Here is a 24,614-nt window from a genome sequence, read left to right as displayed (position 1 = left end):
CATAAACTAGCTTGAGCCATTATCATATATATTATAATATATTCTAAATGATAAAAGTTTGTGTTGTTCATTATTATTTAGTATAAAATAGAAGTATTACCACTAATATTTAATGGAGCGAAATGTAAAGAAGAGTACTTATGTTCAATGTTACAGGTTAATAACTAAATAAATGTTAATAATTTTAATTATTGTCTTGAAAATAAATGCCTGTGTCTAAATTATTATTAATATATTATTATTTATCATAATTACACATTCATAATAATAATAATTAATTAAATTAATTTAGATTTACAATTTCAAAAAAACCGGGCATTATTTATCAAAATATGCCGTTATCAATTAGTTACCCAATTCCAAAACATTAAAGTAAAACCATAACACGGTTTAAACGAACCTCCTTGGATATAGCGTGATGATGAATTGGAGGTTAACGCATAACGCCTATTATCATCAACTCGCCACTCGCGAGTCGCGACATTCGTTGTTTATTCCTCCGGTTTTTTGCTTTCGTGGTCGTGACTATTTACGAGTTTTAATATAAGTTGTGTGCATTCATATTTCATACTATTGTTTTCAATACAGCTTTGCAATGCCGGAAGAAGTGCCTCATTTCATACCCCCAGAAATACAAAATAATCCGTTCGGATGGGGACCGTGCGAAATGCCCGACCAATTTAAGGACATGCCATATCAGCCGTTCTCAAAAGGAGATCGTATTGGAAAAGTAAGATATTTTATAGCTCTAATATTTGTGTAATAACTATACCAATTTTGTTTCTAGATTTCTGACTGGACTGGTTTGTCACAGGACAAAAAATATTTGAGTGAGTAAAAATCTGTGTTTTATATTATAATACTACAGTAGGTACTTGCATTATTTCATACTAAAAACCATTTAATATGTAATTTTTCAGATAAATATCAGTCTCAATTCGGTGGTGGTACTCAGTATGCATATTATCATGAAGAAGATGAAAACACATTCCACTTAGTGGACACGACTCGTGTACAAAAACCACCTTACCAACGTGGTCGTCATTTCCGTCAAGGAGGTCGCATGATGCGTGGCCAAGGGGGCCGTGGAGGTATTTCACGTTTACCTGGTGGTTCCAATCAATTCCAATCTCTTGGAAAATTGAACAAGCTTCAAAGGTATTATAACACAATAATAAGTATAAATATAAATTTGTTTACTTGTAAAAAGATCCTATAATACCATTACAAGGCATTATTACTATTTAGTATCTATTTGTCTAACTTATAATATTATAAAAATTACTATATATTTAATTTCAATTAAAAAGTTAAATTTCATTTATATTATAAAATTAGCATGCAGCCTATTTTATACATGCTAGGTTTATACAACTGAAGTAAATACATAATCTAAAATTCTATAAGCAAATTTAATTAATGCCTAATTTATTTTACATTTTAGAATATTATGTTGAAGCATATTATAAGTCTAAATACTGCATTTGAATGAGTTTAATATTACAAAATAATTTTTAAATTTTTTTACAGTTAACTAATTTACAGTTTATTTTTAATTTAGTAAATTAGTGTTATAAATAACTTATAGTCTATTTTTCCATTAATAAAAATTGGTTATCAGAGATCGAAAAAATCCAAATGCACGTAGAGGTTGGAATAATAAGCAAGGTGGCCGATCTAATAAAAACAATATGCAAATGAAGAGTCGAGATGCTTCGGTCACTGTAAGAGCTGATTGGAATACTATTGAAGAAATGGACTTTGTTAGATTTTCTAAATTATCTTTGCCTACTGTTAAAGACCCAGAAGATCTGTAAGTTCTGTTAAGATTTTTTAACAAAATTTGATTATATTTAATTTTTTTTTTATTAATAACTTAATTTTAGTGTATGTTGTGGCTCTTTGGAATATTATGATAAATCATATGACCGAATAAATGTTAAAAATGAAAAGCCATTACAACGTGTTGATAGACTTTTCCATACTGTTACTACTACTGATGATCCAATTATAAGAAAAGTAAGTAGACTCACTAATATATTTCTTAAGTTTATTGGAACATATCAGTTTAATATCTTATCTTTTTAATTATAATTCATAATATATTCAACTTTAAAGTCCATTTAGCTCATTGCTGCTTCATACACTTTCTCATTTGTCTGTCTATACAAAGTATAATTTTTTACTCTTAAAATGTTAATACCTTATTTATTTTATTTAAACATCTTATTGATGTTGTTCTGCATCAATATTTTAAGTACTTTATAAAATTCCCATTAACTAATATAGTGCTATATTTTTTAATTATAATTTTTTATATATTATTTTATTCTATGATTAAATATAGTGTAGAGATACTATTAAAATTAGGAAATTCAAATTTATTAAATCTATTATTTTTATTGCATCAATACTTAAAACTAATAGGTATAAAATCAATTTTTATAGTTGGTGAAAACTGTGGGTAATGTTTATGCTACAGATGCTATATTAGCATGCTTAATGTGTTGTACTCGATCTAACTACAGTTGGGACATTGTTATTGAAAAAGTTGGTGATAAATTATTCTTTGACAAGAGAGATAATACTGAATTTGGTAAGATCTTATTAATAAATAAAGTTAATTGTGTTTCTGACATTGTAATGTAATTATTTACTTGGTATTTTAGATTTGCTTACTGTCAATGAAACAGCAGTAGAACCTCCATCAGAAGAAGCAAATAGCTTGAACTCACCAAGAAACTTGGCATTAGAAGCTACATTTATCAATCATAATTTTTCACAACAAGTATTGAAAACTGTAAGTCTTAAATTGTTTTAATTACATAATTAAAAAAAAAGTATTTTTATATAATCATATAATCTTTAAGGGAGAAGCAAGATACAAGTTTGAAGAACCCAATCCATTTGTGTCAGATGATGAAACTGATGGAGAAGTAGCGTCTGTTGCTTATCGATACCGTAAGTGGGATTTGGATAATGGAATTGTGTTGGTTGCTAGATGTGAGCATGACTCAGTGCTACAAGTACCAAATGGAGATTTGCAGTTTTTGACTATCAAAGCACTTAATGAATGGGACTCAAAAGTAAGATAATGGTAATTTTATCAATAATAAATTATAATTTAATATGTTTTTATATTTGTTTAAAATAGTTGTCTGGTGGAGTAGATTGGCGTCATAAGTTAGATGTGCAACGTGGAGGAGTTTTGGCTACTGAATTACGAAATAATGCTTGTAAATTAGCTAAATGGACAGTACAAGCTTTGCTTGCTGGCTCTGATTACATCAAGTTTGGATATGTTAGCCGTGTACAAGTTCGTGATTCGTCAAAACATGTTATATTAGGCACACAACAATACAAACCTACTGAGTTTGCGACTCAAATAAATCTGAACATGGATAATGCATGGGGAATACTACGATGCATTATAGATTTATGCATGAAGCAAAAGGATGGCAAATATCTCATTATGAAGGACCCGAACAAGGTTTTTACTCATTAGTTTAATATTAAATCTCTTGTAATAGTAACTAATAATTTATTTATTTATAGCCACTCATTCGTTTATACGACATTCCTGATAATACTTTTGATTCGGACAATGATGAAAATGAAGATGAAGAAAATGGTAAGAATAATTTTTTTTTAATTTATAATTGTAAGTTAATCCTGTACATAGTAGGTATTTATTAAATATTAGTAATCAAAAACAATAAATTAATATATTTATTTTTTAAATTTAATCGGATTTTAAATTAAAAAAATATATAATAGGTAATCTGATTTATTTAATTTAATATATTGTTAGAAATCCCTTTCTATATTTTTGATAGTGATTATAAAGCAGTAAAGTTTATCCAGGTAAGTCTTATCAAATAATATTTTATCTTTATTTTTGTCTTAGACAGTTTATTATTATGTATATTATTTCTCAAAAACAGAAAGTTGTAATCTGATGTCTGAATATAAATTATTAAACTTAAAACAAAGGGATGTTTTATATTATTATTAAAAGTCCATATTTTCTTTGATTTGTTAGTACATGACTCTAATTTTTATAGAGCTTATACATTTCATTATTCAATTTAATAAATATAAATAACTAGAATTAATTTTAGTTATGTCGATTTTACTAATATTTTTTTATTGTTTTTACTCTAAAAATAAAACTAGTTTATGACATTTCTTTTTACAGTTTTATTCAAAATATTTAAACATTTTTTGTTTTTGTTTTAGGTGAAAAATCTACGATACCAGCTGAACTTCTTCCACCAAATCCTTAAAAGAAATTTAAAATTTGATCATATTTTTTTAAATTTCATAAAAAAATTAAGTTACAGTTTTATATTCTTTTTAGTCTAAATAATATATCAATTTGTAAACATAATCAATATTTATTATGTTTATTTATCGCTAAATTATAATTTATATTATATTCAACAATAGTTAAACATTTATTCAATTGTTTTTTTCTTTTTTTTTTGCCAATTAAGATATTAAATTACAAAATTTCTCGTTCATTATTAGAGAATATTAATTAATTAAATGTATCTTTGGTTTGACAAAATTTTGAAGTTAAAAGATTAAAAAGAAATAACTCGGTAAAAATCTTTTGATATGTAGAAATAGTATTTTTTATAGATATGTTATTTTAAAATTATCAAGTAGTTGTTTTCAGTCCCAATGTAAACTATTATAACTTTTGAGAACAACTTTTTTTTTTATCAGAGTCGTACATAATATTATTTTAAAGAAGCCACATTTGCATTGTGTGCCTTGTTGTCTCTGTCTGACAAACAACATATTAAATTTGCTTTTAAAAGAATCTGGTTTATGTTGTTAGTTTGTAGTTTTGCTATTAAATATTATATTATTTTGTACATAGATACTCATAACTATTTTAAAATTTAAGGCTTGTGGTATTGTGACTCAGGAAGCAGTGAAGTGTTGAGTGTACTTGAATAGTATAATATTTTTAGATACTGAATTTGAAGTTTTCATCAAATACCATAGCATTCTGATTTCTTGATATAATATTTTCAACATATTTTTACCTATTTTAGTTATTTATGGATATTTTAAATTTCTTTCTTTTTTGGATGTAAAAACATTCAAATCTAAGTACTAAAAACATTTAAACTTAAAAGACTAATATCGAAAACATAGTGCCTAATTGTACCTAATACCTGAATTTTTTATACCTAATTGTTTTTTAATTTTATAATACTGATTGAATTTATTTTGTTGGTAAGAATCTTAAGGTATTTAATTTTAATACTTGATGCTAGAAAAAATTATATAGGTATCTTTTTTTGACTTAAATTAAAAAAAAAATGTACATATAGGTATGTATCCATTAAATTTCACCAAAGTTGAGTATTCAAATGGAAATTTAAGGATCTATTCGTAGTAGAATTTTTGTTATTTTGTTGTATTATAAAAATTATTCATTGTAGGAACTAAAATTTTTCACGAAAATACCACTGATTTTAATTGACACTTCGCATTAGGAAGATATTTTATTTTATATAGACTACAGCATACACGAGTAAGAATTATTTTTTGTATGCTACAAAGATTTATCACGATTATTAAATTCAAATTAAACACATCTATTCCGGAAACACTATGATGATATACTTACACTAATCTGCTATACAGCAGTGCGACTTCCCGGATTTTTTTATTATTATAATAAAACCGGTCACTTATTCCGATTTCTCGGAAATTTGAAAAGTATTGTTATTAGGGTTATTTTGTTCACTTGATGACGTAATAATTGAATATTTACATCACATTACAATTTACAATATCGATAGTATTTAAATTTAAATATATATATAAATAAAATATGTTATGTACAAAGTGCATTTTAATAACGGCAAGTCGGCAGATGAATTATCGGTTACTGATGTACGTGTCGATTTTTCCAATGACGTACTTAATTTTTTCAATAGCCATGTCCACATCTTCGTCGGTGATGTTCTTGTGCGTCACGACTCTCACTCTTGCATCGTTTATTTCCGATATCCTTACGGCTGTCGATCGTATCTTGTTGTTCGATTGACTGTCGTTTTCATCAGGGTCTATCTGTGTAACGAATATTAGGTTATATTATAGTGTGTTACTTTAAGCATTAAGGCGAAAACCAATACTGAGTTAACGAAGTGTATGGGTACATAATATGTTACACCTGCTACACGATAAAACTTATTTGATAAAAGTATGTTAAGAGTATATTTTTCTTTTGAAGTGCCATATGAATATAATATGTATGTAGTATAATATGTACTACAACTGCAGTGGTACGGTCATGCAGTGTGCATAATGAGAGCCGAGGGGCAGTTAAGCTTCCAAGTTTACTTTTAGGTTCCCTCCTCCAAATGTACACCATAGTAATTCATCTACAGTTATGTATCATTTACAAATATACTAGGTACTTAAAGAATATAACTACACTTTTTTTTTTATTTTAAATTATTGGTTTATCATTGTAGTAAAAGAATACTTAATGAATAACATTTAGGTAAAAATCCGGAATTGGAAAAAATTATTAATTATTATTCAACGAGATATGAGAGTTGATAAATGGCCGCATTAGGTTATTATAATGAGTTAATTTCTAAAAAATGTTTTTTTTTTTTTTACAAAATACGATTATTTGGAATTAGGTACATATACGTATAAGAAGTTTTTAATAATTATTTTCATTAAGTAATCTGGGGTTTGAGTTTCCGCCTCAACTAAATTTATTAAGCTCCGCTTATGAAATGATAACTTTTTCAGAGGAGAAGAGAACTACTGATGTTTATGATAATAAATTCTAAGAAAGGTTAATCAAATTTAAATTAACGATCGGCCGCTTTATGACTGGTGATAGGGTCGTCTTAAAGAGGATAGCGGATGGTGCAGTCATCCATCTCTAAACTATATGTATAATAATTTAAAAATGCTTTAAATTTTCATAATACACAGAACCTTGATTACTCGAAAGAAAAACTGTAGATGAACATTCTGAGTTTCAAATATAGATAGATAATGATGGTTAATTTTTATAATAATTTGTTTAATCTGCTTTTACGTTCTGACAATTTAACCTAATCGCGTTTATTGTGTTTATTAATGTATTTTTAACTGTAGTTAATTTTTCTGTATAGTTTAATGCAAGAATCTACATGAGTGGATCTTATATAGGAATTAAAAATATGCGGGTGCGACTTTTTTTTTTTACAGCAGTTTTAAATTCAAATGTTCAAAATTATCAAATCATGAAAATATGAAAATTATTTTGTGGTTAAACATGTATAAAATGTCCAATTTGTATAGATAAGGTTTGACAATTTAATGTAAAAATTCTCATAAATAGTCTTTACTGGAACCCAAAAATCTTAAAAATAAATAAGCAAATCAGATAAGTATCTATCTAATTGTAGAATAAATGAAAAACGATTTTAATATCTTTGTTATGATTTTACATTATTATTTTTGTCGACTTGAAACTCTTACTTTTGAACCTATACTCCTATATTTTACTACAATGATGATATTTTTAAAACATTTAAATTAATTGTATGTTAGTCATCAGGACGTATTGCGCCAATACTATAAATTGCCTACCTGTCCTATTTATATCACAATCATATTAATATCGTTCTACAGGCATACCTACATACATATGTTGAGATTGGCTAGACTGTAACGACAGGTAGTATATTTTTACCTTTAGTTTTAGCGTTGACTGCTTTGAGTCAAAAATAAGAATAGTTAGATGTGTTGTGACGGTTTAGCCGATGATACTTTTCATTTTTTTTTATTGTTTAATTAATTTGAATTAACTGATTGTGTTTAATAAAGTGTATTATTATGATTTGCTAACGTGAGTGAATTTGTAATTAATACATACATACATACTATATACATCGAAAAGGCGGCGGTGGTGTTACTTTTAAAAACAAACTGATTTTACTACCTTTATCAGCTCGGAAACGAAGTAATTAGCGTCGACTACAGATGAGTTAATGTTCACCAAAAGTATGTTTGTGTCGAGTGCGCCTGGGTTGACCGTCACGTATGGACTTGCCGTCCTTTGGATTGCTGCATGTAATAATACATAAATAGATAATAATTAATCATAATCAATCAGTGGCGTGATTATAATTTTTAATGGTTCTTAAATAAGCAAATTAAAAAAAAAAACAATCGCTACAATCTCAATTCTCAATCACGTTTTTATTAAATTACTCTTGCCATTTTTCATATTTTATAATTTATACACGATTTTTCCTTTAACCTTTACAACAAGGCATTTTTTTTATTAACAACAACATCATTTACATTGTATAAGGTAGCAGAAATTTTGCGTGTACCTATTATTAATTTTTGATGCAACCTCAAATACTTTTAGATGCTTCTAAGCCCTCTCAAGCCCCTGATTTACGCCATTAAGACCATCAAGGATAAACTTAATATCTACAAAACATATGATATTTTAATCGGTGTGATCATATTTAGTATACCGTCAGCGATTTTCTTCGCGTTTCTATGATCGTCAGCCAGCCTTTCTACGCAATTTTCCAACGCGTACAGTCCCGCCGCAGCCACGATTCCGGCTTGTCGCATGGCACCGCCCAAAACTTTCCTCAATCGTCTAGCCCTGTGAGCCGAAATTAATATGTTAGTACCTAGTTGTTATCATTAACGTTTTACCATTGATACCTATATGGTATGACCGCATAAGTTATTTACGAAAGTTTATATAAGATATCAATTTTACTATATAAATTCAAATTTAGATGTAGATATAGTAGGTATACAGCTATACTTATAGTGTCTATTCAACTATTATAATAATACAAATATTTAACTTTTACTAAAAATCAACATTTCTCTTTTTTTTCTTAACTGTAGAATAATGATATATATATATTTTTAATAATATAAGGTAAAAAACCTATTTTAATTTTTCTTCGTGTTGCTTTATAATTTATATATACTTTTGTACGTATTATTTGAGTACTATATTTATTAAATGTATTGTATTAGTAGGTACATAATTACTTTTCAATGAACGATTTTTCACCGATTAAAATGGAACCGATTGGTGCACCTAGACCTTTGCTCAAGCAAAACGTCACTGAATCGCAATATTTCACTATCCGGCTGACTGGAACTCCAAGACTCACAGCTGCATTAAACACTCTAGCTCCATCCATATGTAAAGGTATGTTTCGCTTTTTGGTCAGTTTTCCCAACTTAAATGTTTAATAATTACATACATATTACATTTTACATTATGGCGACCGAACATTATTAAATTTTATATAGTATGTTAGGTAGTAGGCACTATATATATTATATTAGGTATATGGATATTATTGCAGGGTACCTATCGGCTATTAGTGTTTTTAAATAAATAAAATATGCGAAATAGTTCACTAATTAAAATTGTCATACGAGATCGCGTTCAGTATTTATTTTAAAAAAAACAGAAATCTTGTAACTGTAGCTATTACTTTTGAACATAATCGCGAAATATATTGAAAATAACTAATCCTCAAGACGTTTTTTGTTAGGGTAGCTATTGTAATTTGATTAATTATATGCAAATGTAAAGGTATAATAAAGATAAGAAAATGTATTATTTTAAATATTGTCGAGAATTGTTTTTGATTTTAGATTCTGAACGAAGTGATAAGTGTATTTATGTATTGATATTACAATGATGTGTGTGTGTGTTTTTTTTTATGTCTATGTATAGCATAACTTGTCGAAATAATGCAGCTTCAATTTCAAACTTCAGGGGTGGTTTCTGATAGCAAAGTGAATATCCTTGGTGCATTAGGTCGAAAGTTAAAGGTGTTCTAACGGTTTTCAAAAAAAAATCGTAGAAAACAAAAAAAAAGTGACGGAAAAATGAGAATTTTTACACAAAAATAGTTTTCGACAAAATCGATTTTTTTATATAGTTGTAACTGTAGCTCAAAAACGAATCACTGTAAATATTTAAAACTATTTTCTATATTTGTTTTTATTCAAAAAGTATAAGTTGTAGATACTTGAAAATTTCACCAGTTATTTGAATTGGCATTTTTTTACATGATTAATTTTTTTCAAAGTTTTCGCTTATTTTAAGGATATTTATAGGCATTTGAAATATTCGTTTTTCTTTAGTTTTTTTTTTTTTTATAAATATCGATAAAAATTTTTTGGCAAAGTAAAATTACTTGAAAATGTAATACAATTTCCTCATAAGTTAGTCTTATTGTAATTCGAAAATTATAAGAATACATCGACACAATTTTTTTTTATTAGCGTTTAAAGCTCAAATAAGTATTGACCAAAATCATGAATATTTGCAAATTATTTTGTGGGTATACAATTTATAAAATTTTTTGTATAAGTAGCTTAGAGTTGAAAATTTAATTAAAGATTTTTCATGAGTTTAGCTTACAATAATTATAAAAGAACTTAAATGTTGGTGTATTCAGGCCATTATAACATAAACCACCTTTTCACCAACCACTGGAAATTATATCCTAGGCTAACAAATCATCTACGTTCAGAATCGTTTTTCGTAAACAATGATACCTATCATTGGATTCAAATTTAATACATCCATTATAGTGACCTACTATACAGCAGAGCGTTATTCACTTGACCACTCTTTTTTTTTAGCTATGAAATATCATTATCCATGAAATTATGAAAATGCAATTATTTCGAAGCTGTAATATATTCTCTAATTAATCATTATCATGATTATTTACTAAATATTAAAAGGCTGTAAAAATAATAAAATATGTAATTATCAGTTATTTGTACATAACGAAAATGAATGATTTATTAATTATATTGATAAATTAATAATTACGATAATGAATATTTAATGTCACGTAATTTGTACAGCAATTATCAGTACTTAGGTATATTTCAAAAGCTAAGCAATACTGAAAATATATATTTATAGGGTCAAACGATTGATTTACTGAACATTTTAGAGTCAATAAGTAAGAATATGTAAAATAAACATTAAGCATATCTATATAATAAAAGTGTTAAAGTAGTGTTAAAAATAATAATAAGTTAAATCATTATTGCATTATAAATTTATTAATTACCTGATCAATCCATTCGATAGGCAATACAGTACCGCCACAATAGTTGTGAGTGTTTTCAATGCATACTAGTGTAGTATATGGTTCGTGAGGGTCTGGGAACTCCGGTCGTAATTTTCCAATTAACTCTGTCATGTCCAGAGTACCATCGTTTAAATTCGTAACTTCTCGCATTTGCAACCCGGCAATCTGTTAAAATTAACTACCTATTAAATATTTTTTTTGTTCTAGAAAAATACTTAATATAGTGTTTTACTACCCCTTTTCTCATAACTATGTGAAAAATTTATTCTTAAATATATGAAATGTAAATATACCATGAATTTTATTTTCGTTTAAGTACAATTTGTATTTGCATATCTCAAAAAGCTCAATATACTTAGTTCATAGAATTTTTGATGTTGTTTACTCCAAACTAAAAAGAAAATGATATTGTACCTCAGAATCTATAAGTTTTTTTAATATATACCTTCCTATTAAGTTTTTGATGCATTTACACGACACTATTTTTATGATATATAAGCTTCAGATATATTCTTCCTACCATCGGCTACACGGCTATGTTATTTACGGTCTAAATGTATATTTTAATAATATTCTAACCCAAACTGTGACACGGGCAGATATTTAGGACTTCATAAATCTTCATCATCTAGACTTATCACTAACTAGTAACTACAATCCTTTCAAGAAATTCGCACTAAATTTAAAAGAAAAATAGAAGATAGAATTGTGACCTCCTTTAGTATATACAATATACTCAACACCTTAAATAAGTACCACTTATAGATTGATTTTTTAATTAAATGTTCAAGCTTGTCATTTCATTATTACAATACGGTTATCATGTTTTAACTATTACACTTATTACAGTATAAACTATATAATTTATAGTATACTTCTAAACTTCTTAATTAAAAATTTATAAATATATATCAATTTTAAAATATTCATGCATAAATAAATAGTATGTATTATAACCTGTGAAGCTCCACATTGTTCCCACAGCAAAATATGACTTTTATGGCCTACTATTATTTCACCTCCGCGTTGTTTTGAATGAACCATCACTGGAAATCGTCATTATAAATTTTAAAAATAACATTGGAATATTAACTATATATAATATTATAGATCAAATATTAAATTCTAAAGTAGTATAAATACTTAAAACCATTTGCTTCATTAATAGGAAAAAATAATGGATAGCTATTAAATTGTATAAATCCTTGAGAAGTATTCAGAAATTTCAAAAGTAGTGCATTTATATTTTAGTATTGAACAAAAAAATTCCTCGATTCAAATTTAAAAGTTAAAATTGAATTAAAAGCTTATAGATTTTAAATTTTAAACAATTTCATCAAATTTAATGTATACTGATGAATTAAATGTAATAGTAAGTTGTTACCTAATTATTATAAATTCAAATAACCAACGAATTATAACCAGATAGCATATAGGCATACGCACAGGACGTGTAGAGTGTTCCTATAGGCGCATGACGAAGTTCCCAATGTGGCAATGTCTCAATTAAATTGTCCATGTACTTACTAATTACAATACATTTACCTTGATTACCAAAATCAATTTTAGATTATATTTTTAAAGCGAATTCAAAAAATTAGGATAATTCACTTTGTGCGCTCTATTGTTAAAAGTCCTTATATAGTTGAACTTATAAACATATAGTCGTGTAGTGGGTAGTATTATATGATAAAAATTGTTATGAGTTAATGATTGTGATAAATTGTGTACTGAAAAACCAATCGTTAAATGTTTTACTTATGATTATCTATTATTGATAACAATATTATTCATTTAATTTTACTTTTTTATTGTATTTTAACCCACCACGACTATTCTCTCGGAAATTATGTGTGGTAATGAATTATAACTTGTATTTTTTTTTTTGTTACATCTATATTAAAATCACATTTACTTAAAAAGTCTAATGGTTTTAAATTGTAGTATATTAGAACTGATAAACTGATAAATCTGCGCACGCCGATGTTTATAGCAGTTGATATTATAATCGTTACATAATAAATATAAATTATGGATGTATATATTAAACATTTATAATGTAGTATAAAATTTATACATTTAATGTTATCTATATAATATATTTGATATTGGTTAATTAGCTAACCATAAGACTAATCGGTTAAAAAAAAAATTAATAGCTTAAAACGTACCTATTTATAAAGATATTTGAATAATTTGTATTTAAACGTTAATCACTTTCACATATAGTTAAATGTTGGTAAAAAAATAACTTGCCTAATTGATTGAATTGAATAATAATACACGTTCTTCAAATCGTTTAATGAATTAACTTTGATATGTGCATAGTAGTGAATCAACTATTCAATTATTTTAAAATCTAAATATTTTGCTCATTAAAAAAAAAAAATGCTAGACGTTAAGTAAAATTTGATAAAATTAACTTTGAATCTAAAATTACTCCAACTATGATTTTTAAATTATCGAATGCTACAGAATTAAATTTAAAAGATATTTATTTTTTTTTACTTAATTTTATAAATTAGGTATATTACAAAATGTTTTAATTACTTGCAATCAAATTTCCCATGAGTCCGCTTGGTAAAAATATTGCCGCTTCCTTTTCAAATAATTGTGATGATTTTTCTTCTAAAACTAAAATAATAATAATAATAATTAAACAATGTAGCTTAAAAGTGATGTAATAATTGAAAATGTTTTATGAGAGAGGGAAATTGCTATTTTTTTGTAATAACTTATACATTTAAATTTTAACTTAAAATATGTAGCAAGTTATTCACAAAGTATATATAGGCTCCCTCCCTTAATTACATAGACGGAGTGTAACAAAATTAAAAAACTAATGATCTAAATCACAAAGGTTAAATAAAATCTACGATAAAACTGAAGTACCACATAAAGTTGTCTTTTTAATATTTACTGAATAGCTACTTATATAAAAACAGTAAACTCTTAGATAGGTATACATACTTGGTAATTTCGCTGAAAAGAAAATCTTTTAAAGTGCTTATTTGATTGTGTTATATGTATAGAAATTTCCTACGTAATTTTATCCAATGATTTTGAAGAATTCAATCGTGAAATATAATTAAAATGTATGTAGGTACTTATTTAAATAAATCTACAATTATAACTATTATATTATGTACCTTCAAATAATCAAATAGTTAAATAATTTAAAACAAAATAATAATAATTATAAATAAAACATAATTTTACTGTATTATCATAAAATATATTAAGAGCTAAGCTTAAAATCTTACGATTTATGGTGGGATCCTCGCTATAACCGTCGTCACCGACTTCGGCGTCGAACATTGCTTGACGCATGTGGATATCTGGTTTTGTTACTGTATCGCTTCTCAAGTCGATCACTTCACTCTTCAGCAAATTATTGTCGGACGGCACCAGCTTTAAAGTCTTAAACGAGTACATGTTTTTTCTGATTATTATTACAATTAAAATTTCAGGGTACAGTACTTTTTATTTTCAGTTAAAACCATCAACTGTGCTAGGTATTGTGTTAACTGATATATTTATAGGAATATATAACGAAAAACGAGTTCGTTATCGTTTTCATATATTTATAGGCGTGTCTAAACCTTTTATGCAGGTCGTAAACAAGCTATTAATCATATTAGGTTAATATTATGTGAAATTCAAATCAGGTGGGAATAAGGAGTTTGATCCCAAATTGTTGAAAAAAATTATTGTTATCTCATTGGGGTACTCACAATATGACTAATAAATAAATAAAAATGAAAAAAAAAACAATAGTTAATGTTTAAGAGGGACCGAAATATTATTGGTATTACATTTACTTATGTTTCGTCAAATTTCGGAGGTCGTCTAGGTACATAAAAGGCACGATCTGTACACACAATTATATTTCTATACATACTACATACATCACGTTGCATACATTTTCTCTCACGTGATCATTTCATTAATTGTAAATATTAAATAATATATTTAAAGCCTTAAAGGTATAACAACGATCCAGGTTAGTTGTTTTTTATTATATCAATATATTAAACAAAATAATTATTATGTTTTTTAATATTATTTTTATCTAAATTGTGATTATTTAATGATGAAATTATTATATTATATTATGGAAGCCAAAGGATTTTTATCAGCTTATAATTTATTGAAATTAGTTTCTATACCTAGTTTATACTTCATATTAGTAAATTCAATATTTTTATTTTTTAATTATTGTAGCGGTTACGTAAACTAAATCTTTAACAATTTAATTTCGTATTACTGCAAGCTCGGATTAAGACTAATCTGACCCCGGGGACAGACAATTAACTAATTTCTGTAATAATAACAAATAATTCAAAGCACCTTTATCTAACGATCAAGATAATTAGATTATCAGATAATAATAAATGATAATTAATAAATTCTAGATGACCAATTCATTTACTATCTAAGAAATATAGATTTTTTTTTTTATTTTCTAAAACAAAACGTTGTATGAAACAATAGATGTTATCATAACATAGGTAGATATCATTGCAGACGTTTTTATAAGCAATTTTAATTTTAATTTTAATTTTTTTATTGCACAATTTGTTCATAAGTATATCAATAATACGTGAATGTGATGATGTGAAACATAAAAAGTACATGATTCATGAATTTTCCGATTGGAGAACTTGAATAGAATAACTATTAAATATGTTATTTTATTATTTTAATAAATAATTTAGTTAAGTAAAGTAACAATTACTAAAAAAATAACATTTTACTAACCTTTTCAGTCATTTTCGATTGACTTGATATATTGACTATTTAGAAATTATTTTTTTTATAGATAGTAGTATATAATATTTTTAACTATACTAACTACTTCTGAAGTTTCGATTATAATCACTTTTACTTGACACTTCTAGAACATTAAAAAAAACATTTTTAAAACATTTTTAAATTGCCAGTACTACAATAGATACCAATATAAAAATAAATGTATTTAAAACTGTATAAAAATAAAATAATTTAATATCTAATAATTTATCTTATACTGTTGTTTTGAGAATATAATTAATTGCGATTTGCGACCTTTCAGGATCAGAAATAATAATAAAAAAACAAAAAACAATTTAGTTTTTATACTAAATATGTAGAAAAATAGAAGGAATTAAAACTTACAATCGTTTTAACTATAGGCTGTAGTTTGCAGCTAATTATAATTTACATTAATAGTGTTCTAAATTTAAATAGATCTGTAGGTGTTTGTATTAATATGATTAAATGATCTACAAGTCGGTAGTAACTTATAAATGAATTACTAAAAACTGACTTTTACATATGAATTTAATATAAATATATATATAAAATTCACTTAAAATTGTGACAAATGTATTACCTATACCTTAAATAATTATGAAGATACCCTTTTTTTACTCTTATACCTTCATGTGTAGGTTATATTATGTTTTTGTTTTTTATCTACTTATATTTTGTGATTAGTACTATAAGTCCATAAACAATGCGTTTTTAAAACTTATACAATATTTTAATTATTTGCATCATTACTTACAGCTTATTACGTTGTACCATTTTTCCATACACAAACAAAAAAAATCATATTACGTCACGAACATAATCAGTAGTCAATATATTATAATATTTTAGTTGTACTAATAAAAATTCCTCCAGATTTAAAACAAATATGCTTAAAAAATATATTTTATTTAATATCTATAAACTAAGCTAAAAAACTGAATTGAATTATGACAATGTGATTTTACAATTGTCGATGTGCGTATATTATAAATGCGTTTCTATTATCTCCGGTCACTTTAATAATAATTTAAAACCGCCATATAACATTTCATCAATTAAAATAATAGTGGGTATAATTTAATTAAGTTAAATTAAGTAAAAGATTAAGTTGGTAATTAATAATCCTTATATTTATATGGCTGTTCCTTCGATAACTATGTATACTTACATACATATATATTAAATATTTTATTTGAAATATTTATTACTTTTTATCATTTCATTACAAGTATGAATACAAATCACAATTTCCTTTAAAACCGATGTCATGTATCTACATCTACAGTTAAATACGATAACATGTATTTTTATGCAAATATTTTTCATTTTTACTGCACATGTATACTTTTTAAGCGCTATAACATCTTATCCCTGATAATAATAGTAGGTAGTCGCTTAGAGCATAAATTAATACTTTTTTCTTTGAGAGTATTATAGAGTTAAGTATTATATATTTTCATGAATTATATAATCTATTTATGACAATTAAAAAACTGGGAACTCGCTTTGGTGAATAATAACTAATAAGTATTGGTGTACTTCGTCATTGAGTACTTATACTATAAAAAATTATTATGAGTGGAGATAGTCTGTCAGCTTGTATTTCTAAGGATATCTTATTATATATTTAAACTGTTATTATGGTAATTTACTTTGTATTTACTTATCAGTAATACCAATATGGTAGGTCAAACCAGTGACATATTGAACTTATTTTTGATGTGAAGCAAAGATTAATTTTAGGTACCCATTTTGTGTAATTCCTATTCATTTTTTGTCAAATATTATTTTAATCAGGGTATTATATAAATAAAAATATACTAATAATTAAGTACTAAAGAGTAGATAATTAAAAATATTTTTCCTTATGCTAATAGCTAATCAATAAATAATAATAAATGATAATTAATAAATGTATATTCAATTTTATCAGATAAATTAATATTCGATTAATGCTGAGTTAAAGATATAATTTTTATTATCTAAAATAATACGTTTTAAGAAGTAATATAATATCTTATCAAATAATAAATAATCAGGAGTTTTTATAAATATTAAAATGTAAACATCTATTAACTATACATTTGTTTTTTATTGTACAAACTGTTTATCGAACGATAAAACGAATGATGGCGAATGTGATATGTGAAAACAAAAAAATGCATAATTAACAGACTGAAAAATTTTCAGAAAAAAATAAGAGTGGTCACTAGTCAAGTGAGTTACGCTCTGCTGTATAGTAGGTCACTATAATGGATGTATTAAATTTGAATCCAATAATAGGTATCATTGTTTACGAAAAACGTTTCTGAACAGAGATCAATTGTCAGCCTAGGATCTAATTTTCAGTAGTTGGTGAAAAAGGTGGTTTATGTTTTAGTGGCCTGAATACACCAACATTTAAGTTCTTTTATAATTATTGTAAGCTAAATTTATGAAAAATCTTTAATTAAATTTTCAACTCTAAGCTACTTATACAAAAAATTTTATGAATTATGTACCTACAAAATAATTTGCAAATATTCATGATTTTGATGAATTTTTGTCAATACTTGAACTTCAAATGTTAATAAAAAAAAAATTATGCCGATGTATTTTTATAATTTTTAAATCATTATAAGATTAACTTATGAGGAACTTTGTTTTAAATTTTTAAGTATTTTGACTCAGTCAAAAAATTTTATCTGTATTTATAAAAAAAAAAACTAAACAAAAACGATTATTTTAAATGCCTATAAATATCCTTAAAATAAGCGAAAACTTTGAGAAAAATGAATCATGTAAAGAAAATGCCAATTCAAATAGCTGGTGAAATTTTCAAGTATCTACAACTTAAAATTTTTGAATAATAATAAATATTGAAAATAGTTTAAGGATAAATCATTATCGTTATGTAATATTTTGTAAAAATATAAAATTCAAACGCACTTAAAATTTTTCCTATAATGATGCTTCGAGTTTTCTTTAAATCTATTTAAAGGAAAATTTAGTGTTGAATTTTTTAACCTTAGATATAAACACAAACATTTTTAAGATTTTTAACTACAAAATTATTTTCAAATTTTCGCGATTTTGACGTGTTTTGTAAAAATTTAAACTATAAACGCTTAATACTTACAATAAGAACAACTCCTAAGAAACCTTGTATTAAATTTATGTTTTTTGGATACCCAAAATTTTTTATCGACACTTCAAAAAAACATTTCAAATATTTTGAAAATTTTACTGTATATAAACAACACTAATATAAACATTTGGTAAACATTTAAAATAGGTATTTACAGTGATTATTTTTTGAGTTACAACCATATTAACAAATTGATTTGGTCGAAAACTGGTTTTGCGTAATACTTTCCGTTTTTTCATCACTTTTTTTTTGTTTTTCTCATTTTTTTGAAAATTGTTGAAAAATGTTTACTTTTGATCTCTATAACATTATAGTTGGAAATTAAAGCATTATATCAACAAGTTTTGCTATACACAGACACACACACACATCATTGTAAAATAAAATACACTCATCATTCATTCAGAATCTAAAACTTCAATAGAATAACTATTTTATAAGTTTTTATATTATATATATGATATATTTATCATAAAGAATTTAGTTAATTAAAATAATAATTACCAAAGAAAAATATTTTTTCTAACCTTTTCATATCGACGTTTATAGAAATTATTTGTTCCTATACATATGTACGAGTATAATAGTATAGAATATTGACTACCAACTACTCATGGAAATTAGGTTGCTTTCTCCCATACTTATTACATTTAGAACATCGTGACAAGGTATACTTCTCTTTTAACTATCAATTAAATATAAATTAATCCATTACTTATACTAATGGGTTTTATGTGGGCAATTTTTGGAATTACATAAAAATATATGAAGTTGAAAATGAATGTACTTTTACTACTTCAAATATTTATGATAGGCACGATATAATATTTTAAAAAATAGGAAAATTTATGAAACACAAATTTTTGTCAATTTTAATTCTGGGCGATGATTAACCAATGATTTTACAATAATATATGTTTTTTAAGTGTCTATAACCCTCATCGCCTTTTGGAGCAGTAAAAATGTATAGATTTACAATTTCAATATCTATTCTGCAAGGAAGCAAAGTAAATTTAGTTAGTACTAAGAAAGGACAATAGTACAAAATGTCTAGTACTTTTTTTCAATAATTGTAAAAAAAAAATAAGAAAAACAGAAATATTTGAACTATTAATCAAATGTTAATATTATTACGTATTATATTATAATGTGTTTTCACACAAAGTGAAATATTGGTAGTTTGTTTAAAAAGGCTTTGAAAAAAATTCTTTTAATTTTTTTCCATATGTCTTAACATATATCATATATAGGTACTGTTAATTATATTTTTAATTAATTAACAGTAAGATCTAAATGTAAATCTTATGGACGTATGGGCGTTATTTAGTATTTACTAAATAATGTTTTGTTTTACTGTTTACTTGAGACCTAAATTTGACTACTCAAGTGTAAGGATATTTATAAGTAAGATTCAATATTGGATCTTACTTTTTTTTAAATATATTTATAATAAAATCAGCATGTAACAAGCTCATTTACCTTATAAAACCAATTGAAAACAAAATTTATACATTTGAATTTAAATATAATACATAAAAAATGACTCTTATAATGTAGGTAAGGAATTTACAGACAAAAAGATGAAACAAATGATGAAATTTCTTGTTATTGATACAACATACACATGATATTATTTATTTTATATAATATTATTACAATTTATTATGTATCTATCTACTCACAAATATTGATAAAACATAATTAACTTGGTAATAGTTGAGAATGCATATAAAAAAACTTAATAGAAAAAAAATCATCACGAAAAACTAATTAATAACTATTATATCCTGGCTTCTAATATAGGTAGTATTATCACAGATTATATAATATAGTATATTATATTATTGATATAATCTGTGGTATTATCAAAATTATCTAGTAACACTGTAGCATTAGAATCCGATAAAAAAGTATCGATAGACCAAATTCTAGGCATTGTTTAATAAATCATTGGTACTGTGGGATCCAATTACAGATTTCATTTCGTATTTTTTGTTGAGTTTCGAAGTTGGGTCTAATGAAAAAATGAAGTAACTCAACAAGTAAGTTAATATGTTTTAAAAATAAAAATTGGTCCTTGGGTATATGTGTTTTTAATTATTTAAAAATATCTATACGATTTTGTGGGAAATTGAATGAAATTTTTTAAGGATTTTGATCGTTTTAATATGTTATAAGACTAAAAAGAATTTGAAAATTTCAAATGTTTTTAAATAATATAAAAATAATAAAAGTAGGTATATTAAAAATGTTAACATGTGTATAGAATGTATTGAGTATTTCTACAGTAAAAATTGTTTTAATAATTAAAAATGCAAGTAAATAAAACGCTATTATTCTTTGGAATATTCAATATGTTCAAAATTTAAACTTTGATTTTTTTTTTTTTTTTTGCTGTCTATACGACTTGATTTTTAATTTTAAGGGTTAAAACTAAAAATGTTAAACATTTTTAACTACAAAATAGTTTGTAAAAGTTCGTGAGTTTGATTTCGTAAAAGTTTCAATTTTAAAGCTTATATATGTTTATAAAAAAAATGTTTGACTATAAATATTTGATTATCATTATTTTGGGTATGAAAAACTTATGAAAACTTATGAAAAATTTTATAATAAAATTTCAAACTTTTTTACTCAAAAATAAAAATTTTATCATACATAAATCGATAATAATAATTTTAAGGTATTGAACATATTAGATATCTCCAATTATCATAAATAGAGACAAAATATTTTACAGACTATGTCATGTTAAAAATTGCTAAAATGAATATTAAATAAAAATTTCAAATCCTTATACGTGTTTGTTAATTTTTAAATTACAACAATAACAACAACAAAAAATCAGTTGATTGTAAAAAAACAAATCTGTAAGAAAATCTCTATTTTTTTCCTGACTATTTTGAAAAATACCAGAAATTTTCAAGAGTACCAATTGGCAATTATTAACTAGATTCTATACGTCATAATATCTCATATAAATTGCAATGTTAAGACGGTTTAGTACAAACTGGATAAAAGGTCGTACAATATAATATTACGTACATATCTGTATTTTATTTTAGACTCCAATTGTTTTAAAACCCGTGCAGAATCTCTCTTAACAACGTGAGCACCATGTATACAATGTGCCTACCTACTTCACTACATTAAAAATGTGAATGGATTCAGTAGACGCATAATTAAAACGAAATAGCCTTAGGTATTTAAATACTGGTTATTGCCCTCGTATATCTCCCCTACGTTGATACTTGTCAGACAGTAGACACATTAACAATAAATAATAATATTAGATTGCTGTCATTTGTTCAAAATACGTATAGTTGCCAGTTGGTAAGTATACGTGTTACGTATAGTTATGTTTATACACTATACTTTTTACAATATGTTTCTACATAAGTTCCTACTACACAGTCATATATCACCAGCTATTTATCTGTATGCAAAATGGGTGTACAAAATAACAAACCAAAAATTAACAAAATTATAAAAAAAAAATACCTACAAATTATAATTGTAATATGCGAGAAGCACTTGATGAATACTAAACTACCAAAATTATTTTTTTTTAATTCCAAATTTGATTTTCTTTACGTATTTTAAATTATTAACACTTGTAATTTGTAAATCATAATAATTTTAAATTGTTTGTCTAAATAGTTTTCATTTGTACACTTTTGTAAATGCTGATTTTGGCCCATAACGAGTCTTCTCAATGGGACACCACAATAATGATATTATGTATATGAAATAAAATAAAATAAATAACAATCATATAATAAATATATAATCGCATTATTTAAATACTAAAGATAAAAAACAGTAATAATATCTATATTAAGATCGATAAATATCTTTGTATTAAAAATCTTGACATCTTTGATTTCGTATTTAAAATTAATTACCTAATACATTCACTGATAGTTGATACGATGTTTATTACTTATTAGGTATGTGAATTTAGATATGTAATAATTAGTAAGTTTTAATGCCGGGTCTAGGACAATTAGCTTCAGACTACTTCGTCGCTATATTATTCCCCGCAAAAGTTTCACCGCCACACTATTCACCGCAAAGGGTTAACTTCCCCATGAAATATTTAATAAATAAAACAATTCTAATAATTTGTTGTCTAAAATAATTGTAATTTGTAAATCTCTATTAATACATATACATAATACCTATATTGTACATTGTACGTGTTAATATAGAGTATTTTACTTCCCCAATTCCCTAAAAGTGATAAAATATGTTCATAAAACTAAGAAAAATATATTTATTGAGATTAAGTATTTATAATATCAATTATAATACAAAAACACCATTAGTATAGGTTATAGGTAATGAGATTGTTATTGTACTGTTATACATTTTTTATTACTTAGAACTCCACTGTAATAACTTATTTATATTTAGTATTTACTTATTATTGACAGTGCTATTTTAACGATTTGCAGGGCTCAGAACAGAGTAAAATTGAGTGTTCTAATATTTCATTATCGTCAATATTCAGTTATAAATATAGATATAAAGGGGCAAGGATGCAAATATACTTAAAAAATATAGTACCTACTTTGTACCTATAACAATATGAATGAGTAAATAAATAAATAAAATTAATATAACACAACACATAATATATACCTACTTATTACTTGAGCATAATATAGTAATATCATTGGTTAAGTATACTTCATTAATGGTAAGGTTTAATGGTATTATATTTATGGTATATTAATGGTATGGTATTCACATGTATAATTTGTTATACAATCATATCTACACCAGGATGAAATAATATCCCAATAAAAATGGCTAAGCTAAGAAAAAATAATATAAACATGAATTAGAGAGGAGGTGTTTGATACTGGCTAGAAATATTAAGGTTCTTATAGGTAATAGCAAGTACCAAATATATTAATCAACTTCAAACATTTTCAAAAGTAAAAAACAAAACTAAGTGGTCACATCTATCATTAATTAAAGTCACTTTTTAAAAATTATTTTAGACTATATCGTTAATTGTAATGTGAGATAATGTAATAATTGTAATATATATTAAAAATAATATTTTAAGAAATTCACATGAATAGGTATTGTCAAATATATAATTAATTAAAATAATATGAATTTTTTGAATATTCTAGATCAGAGATATTCAAATTGTAGTATGTGAATTACATGTGGTATGATAAATAAACTAAAATATAGATACATTTAAAATTACATTAAATTTTTTTTTTTTTGATTTTAAACTTTATTATTAAACAGTATCTACGTACTAAAATAAAGTAAAAAGGAAAAATAAAGTTTGAAAATGTCTGTGTTTGATAAATTTAGACATTCTCAATCTACAAAATGCCTGTGGCTCAGAGTTTATAGTAAATGCATTGAATACATGAATATTTTATTTTTAACTATATAATATATTTAAAAATATATATAAGTATATATGTATAATATACCTACCTATATAAAAAAAATTATATCACATTTTGTTCAAAATATTGTGTTTTCCAATTTAATGATTAAATTCCAGTTTACTATATGAA

The 24,614-nt window shown here is 25.0% G+C and overlaps 2 protein-coding genes across 5 annotated transcripts; one reads left to right on the top strand and one right to left on the bottom strand.

Annotated features, from left to right (window-relative positions):
* Positions 1-455: 455 nt before the first annotated feature.
* LOC114132531 (eukaryotic translation initiation factor 3 subunit D-like) lies at positions 456-4,460 on the top strand. Its single transcript, XM_050202413.1, has 11 exons — positions 456-730; positions 788-830; positions 921-1,158; positions 1,622-1,813; positions 1,887-2,019; positions 2,449-2,596; positions 2,670-2,800; positions 2,871-3,086; positions 3,155-3,490; positions 3,556-3,631; positions 4,240-4,460. Exons 1-11 carry the CDS (start codon positions 596-598, stop codon positions 4,284-4,286), a joined length of 1,695 nt encoding a protein of 564 aa, XP_050058370.1. The 5' UTR covers positions 456-595; the 3' UTR covers positions 4,287-4,460.
* Positions 4,461-5,819: 1,359 nt separating this feature from the next.
* On the bottom strand, positions 5,820-22,219 carry LOC114132545 (uncharacterized). Of its 4 annotated transcripts, none has more exons than XM_050202414.1 (10): positions 22,114-22,219; positions 15,903-16,040; positions 14,405-14,561; positions 13,692-13,775; positions 12,099-12,187; positions 11,121-11,306; positions 9,061-9,254; positions 8,520-8,656; positions 7,973-8,097; positions 5,820-6,093 (listed from the first exon to the last, which is right to left on the bottom strand). In XM_050202414.1, exons 2-10 carry the CDS (start codon positions 15,912-15,914, stop codon positions 5,902-5,904), a joined length of 1,176 nt encoding a protein of 391 aa, XP_050058371.1. In that variant the 5' UTR covers positions 15,915-16,040; positions 22,114-22,219; the 3' UTR covers positions 5,820-5,901. The 4 variants fall into 4 exon arrangements, with proteins under 4 accessions (XP_050058371.1, XP_027853830.2, XP_050058372.1 ...); XM_027998029.2 differs by lacking the exon at positions 22,114-22,219 and adding an exon at positions 16,690-16,839 and having other exon boundaries at positions 15,903-16,038; XM_050202415.1 differs by lacking the exon at positions 15,903-16,040 and having other exon boundaries at positions 14,405-14,563; positions 22,114-22,198.
* Between the last annotated feature and the right edge of the window lie 2,395 nt (positions 22,220-24,614).

This window comes from Aphis gossypii, chromosome 2 (genome assembly GCF_020184175.1).
Source record: "Aphis gossypii isolate Hap1 chromosome 2, ASM2018417v2, whole genome shotgun sequence".
Taxonomy (NCBI): domain Eukaryota; kingdom Metazoa; phylum Arthropoda; class Insecta; order Hemiptera; family Aphididae; genus Aphis; species Aphis gossypii.
Note: the sequence above shows the minus strand (reverse complement) of the source record. Positions and strands in the feature narration are given on the sequence as shown.

Coding starts and splice junctions, on each gene's coding strand:
- LOC114132531 (XM_050202413.1), top strand. CDS start 596: ATGCCGGAAGAAGTGCCTCATTTCATACCCCCAGAAATACAAAATAAT. Junction 2,597..2,669: donor GAGAGATAATACTGAATTTG/GTAAGATCTTAT, acceptor TTGGTATTTTAG/ATTTGCTTACTGTCAATGAA. Junction 3,632..4,239: donor AAATGAAGATGAAGAAAATG/GTAAGAATAATT, acceptor TTTTTGTTTTAG/GTGAAAAATCTACGATACCA.
- LOC114132545 (XM_027998027.2), bottom strand. CDS start 14,576: ATGTACTCGTTTAAGACTTTAAAGCTGGTGCCGTCCGACAATAATTTG. Junction 12,188..13,691: donor CATGGGAAATTTGATTGCAA/GTAATTAAAACA, acceptor GACGATTTCCAG/TGATGGTTCATTCAAAACAA. Junction 8,098..8,519: donor CGCGAAGAAAATCGCTGACG/GTATACTAAATA, acceptor TATTACATGCAG/CAATCCAAAGGACGGCAAGT.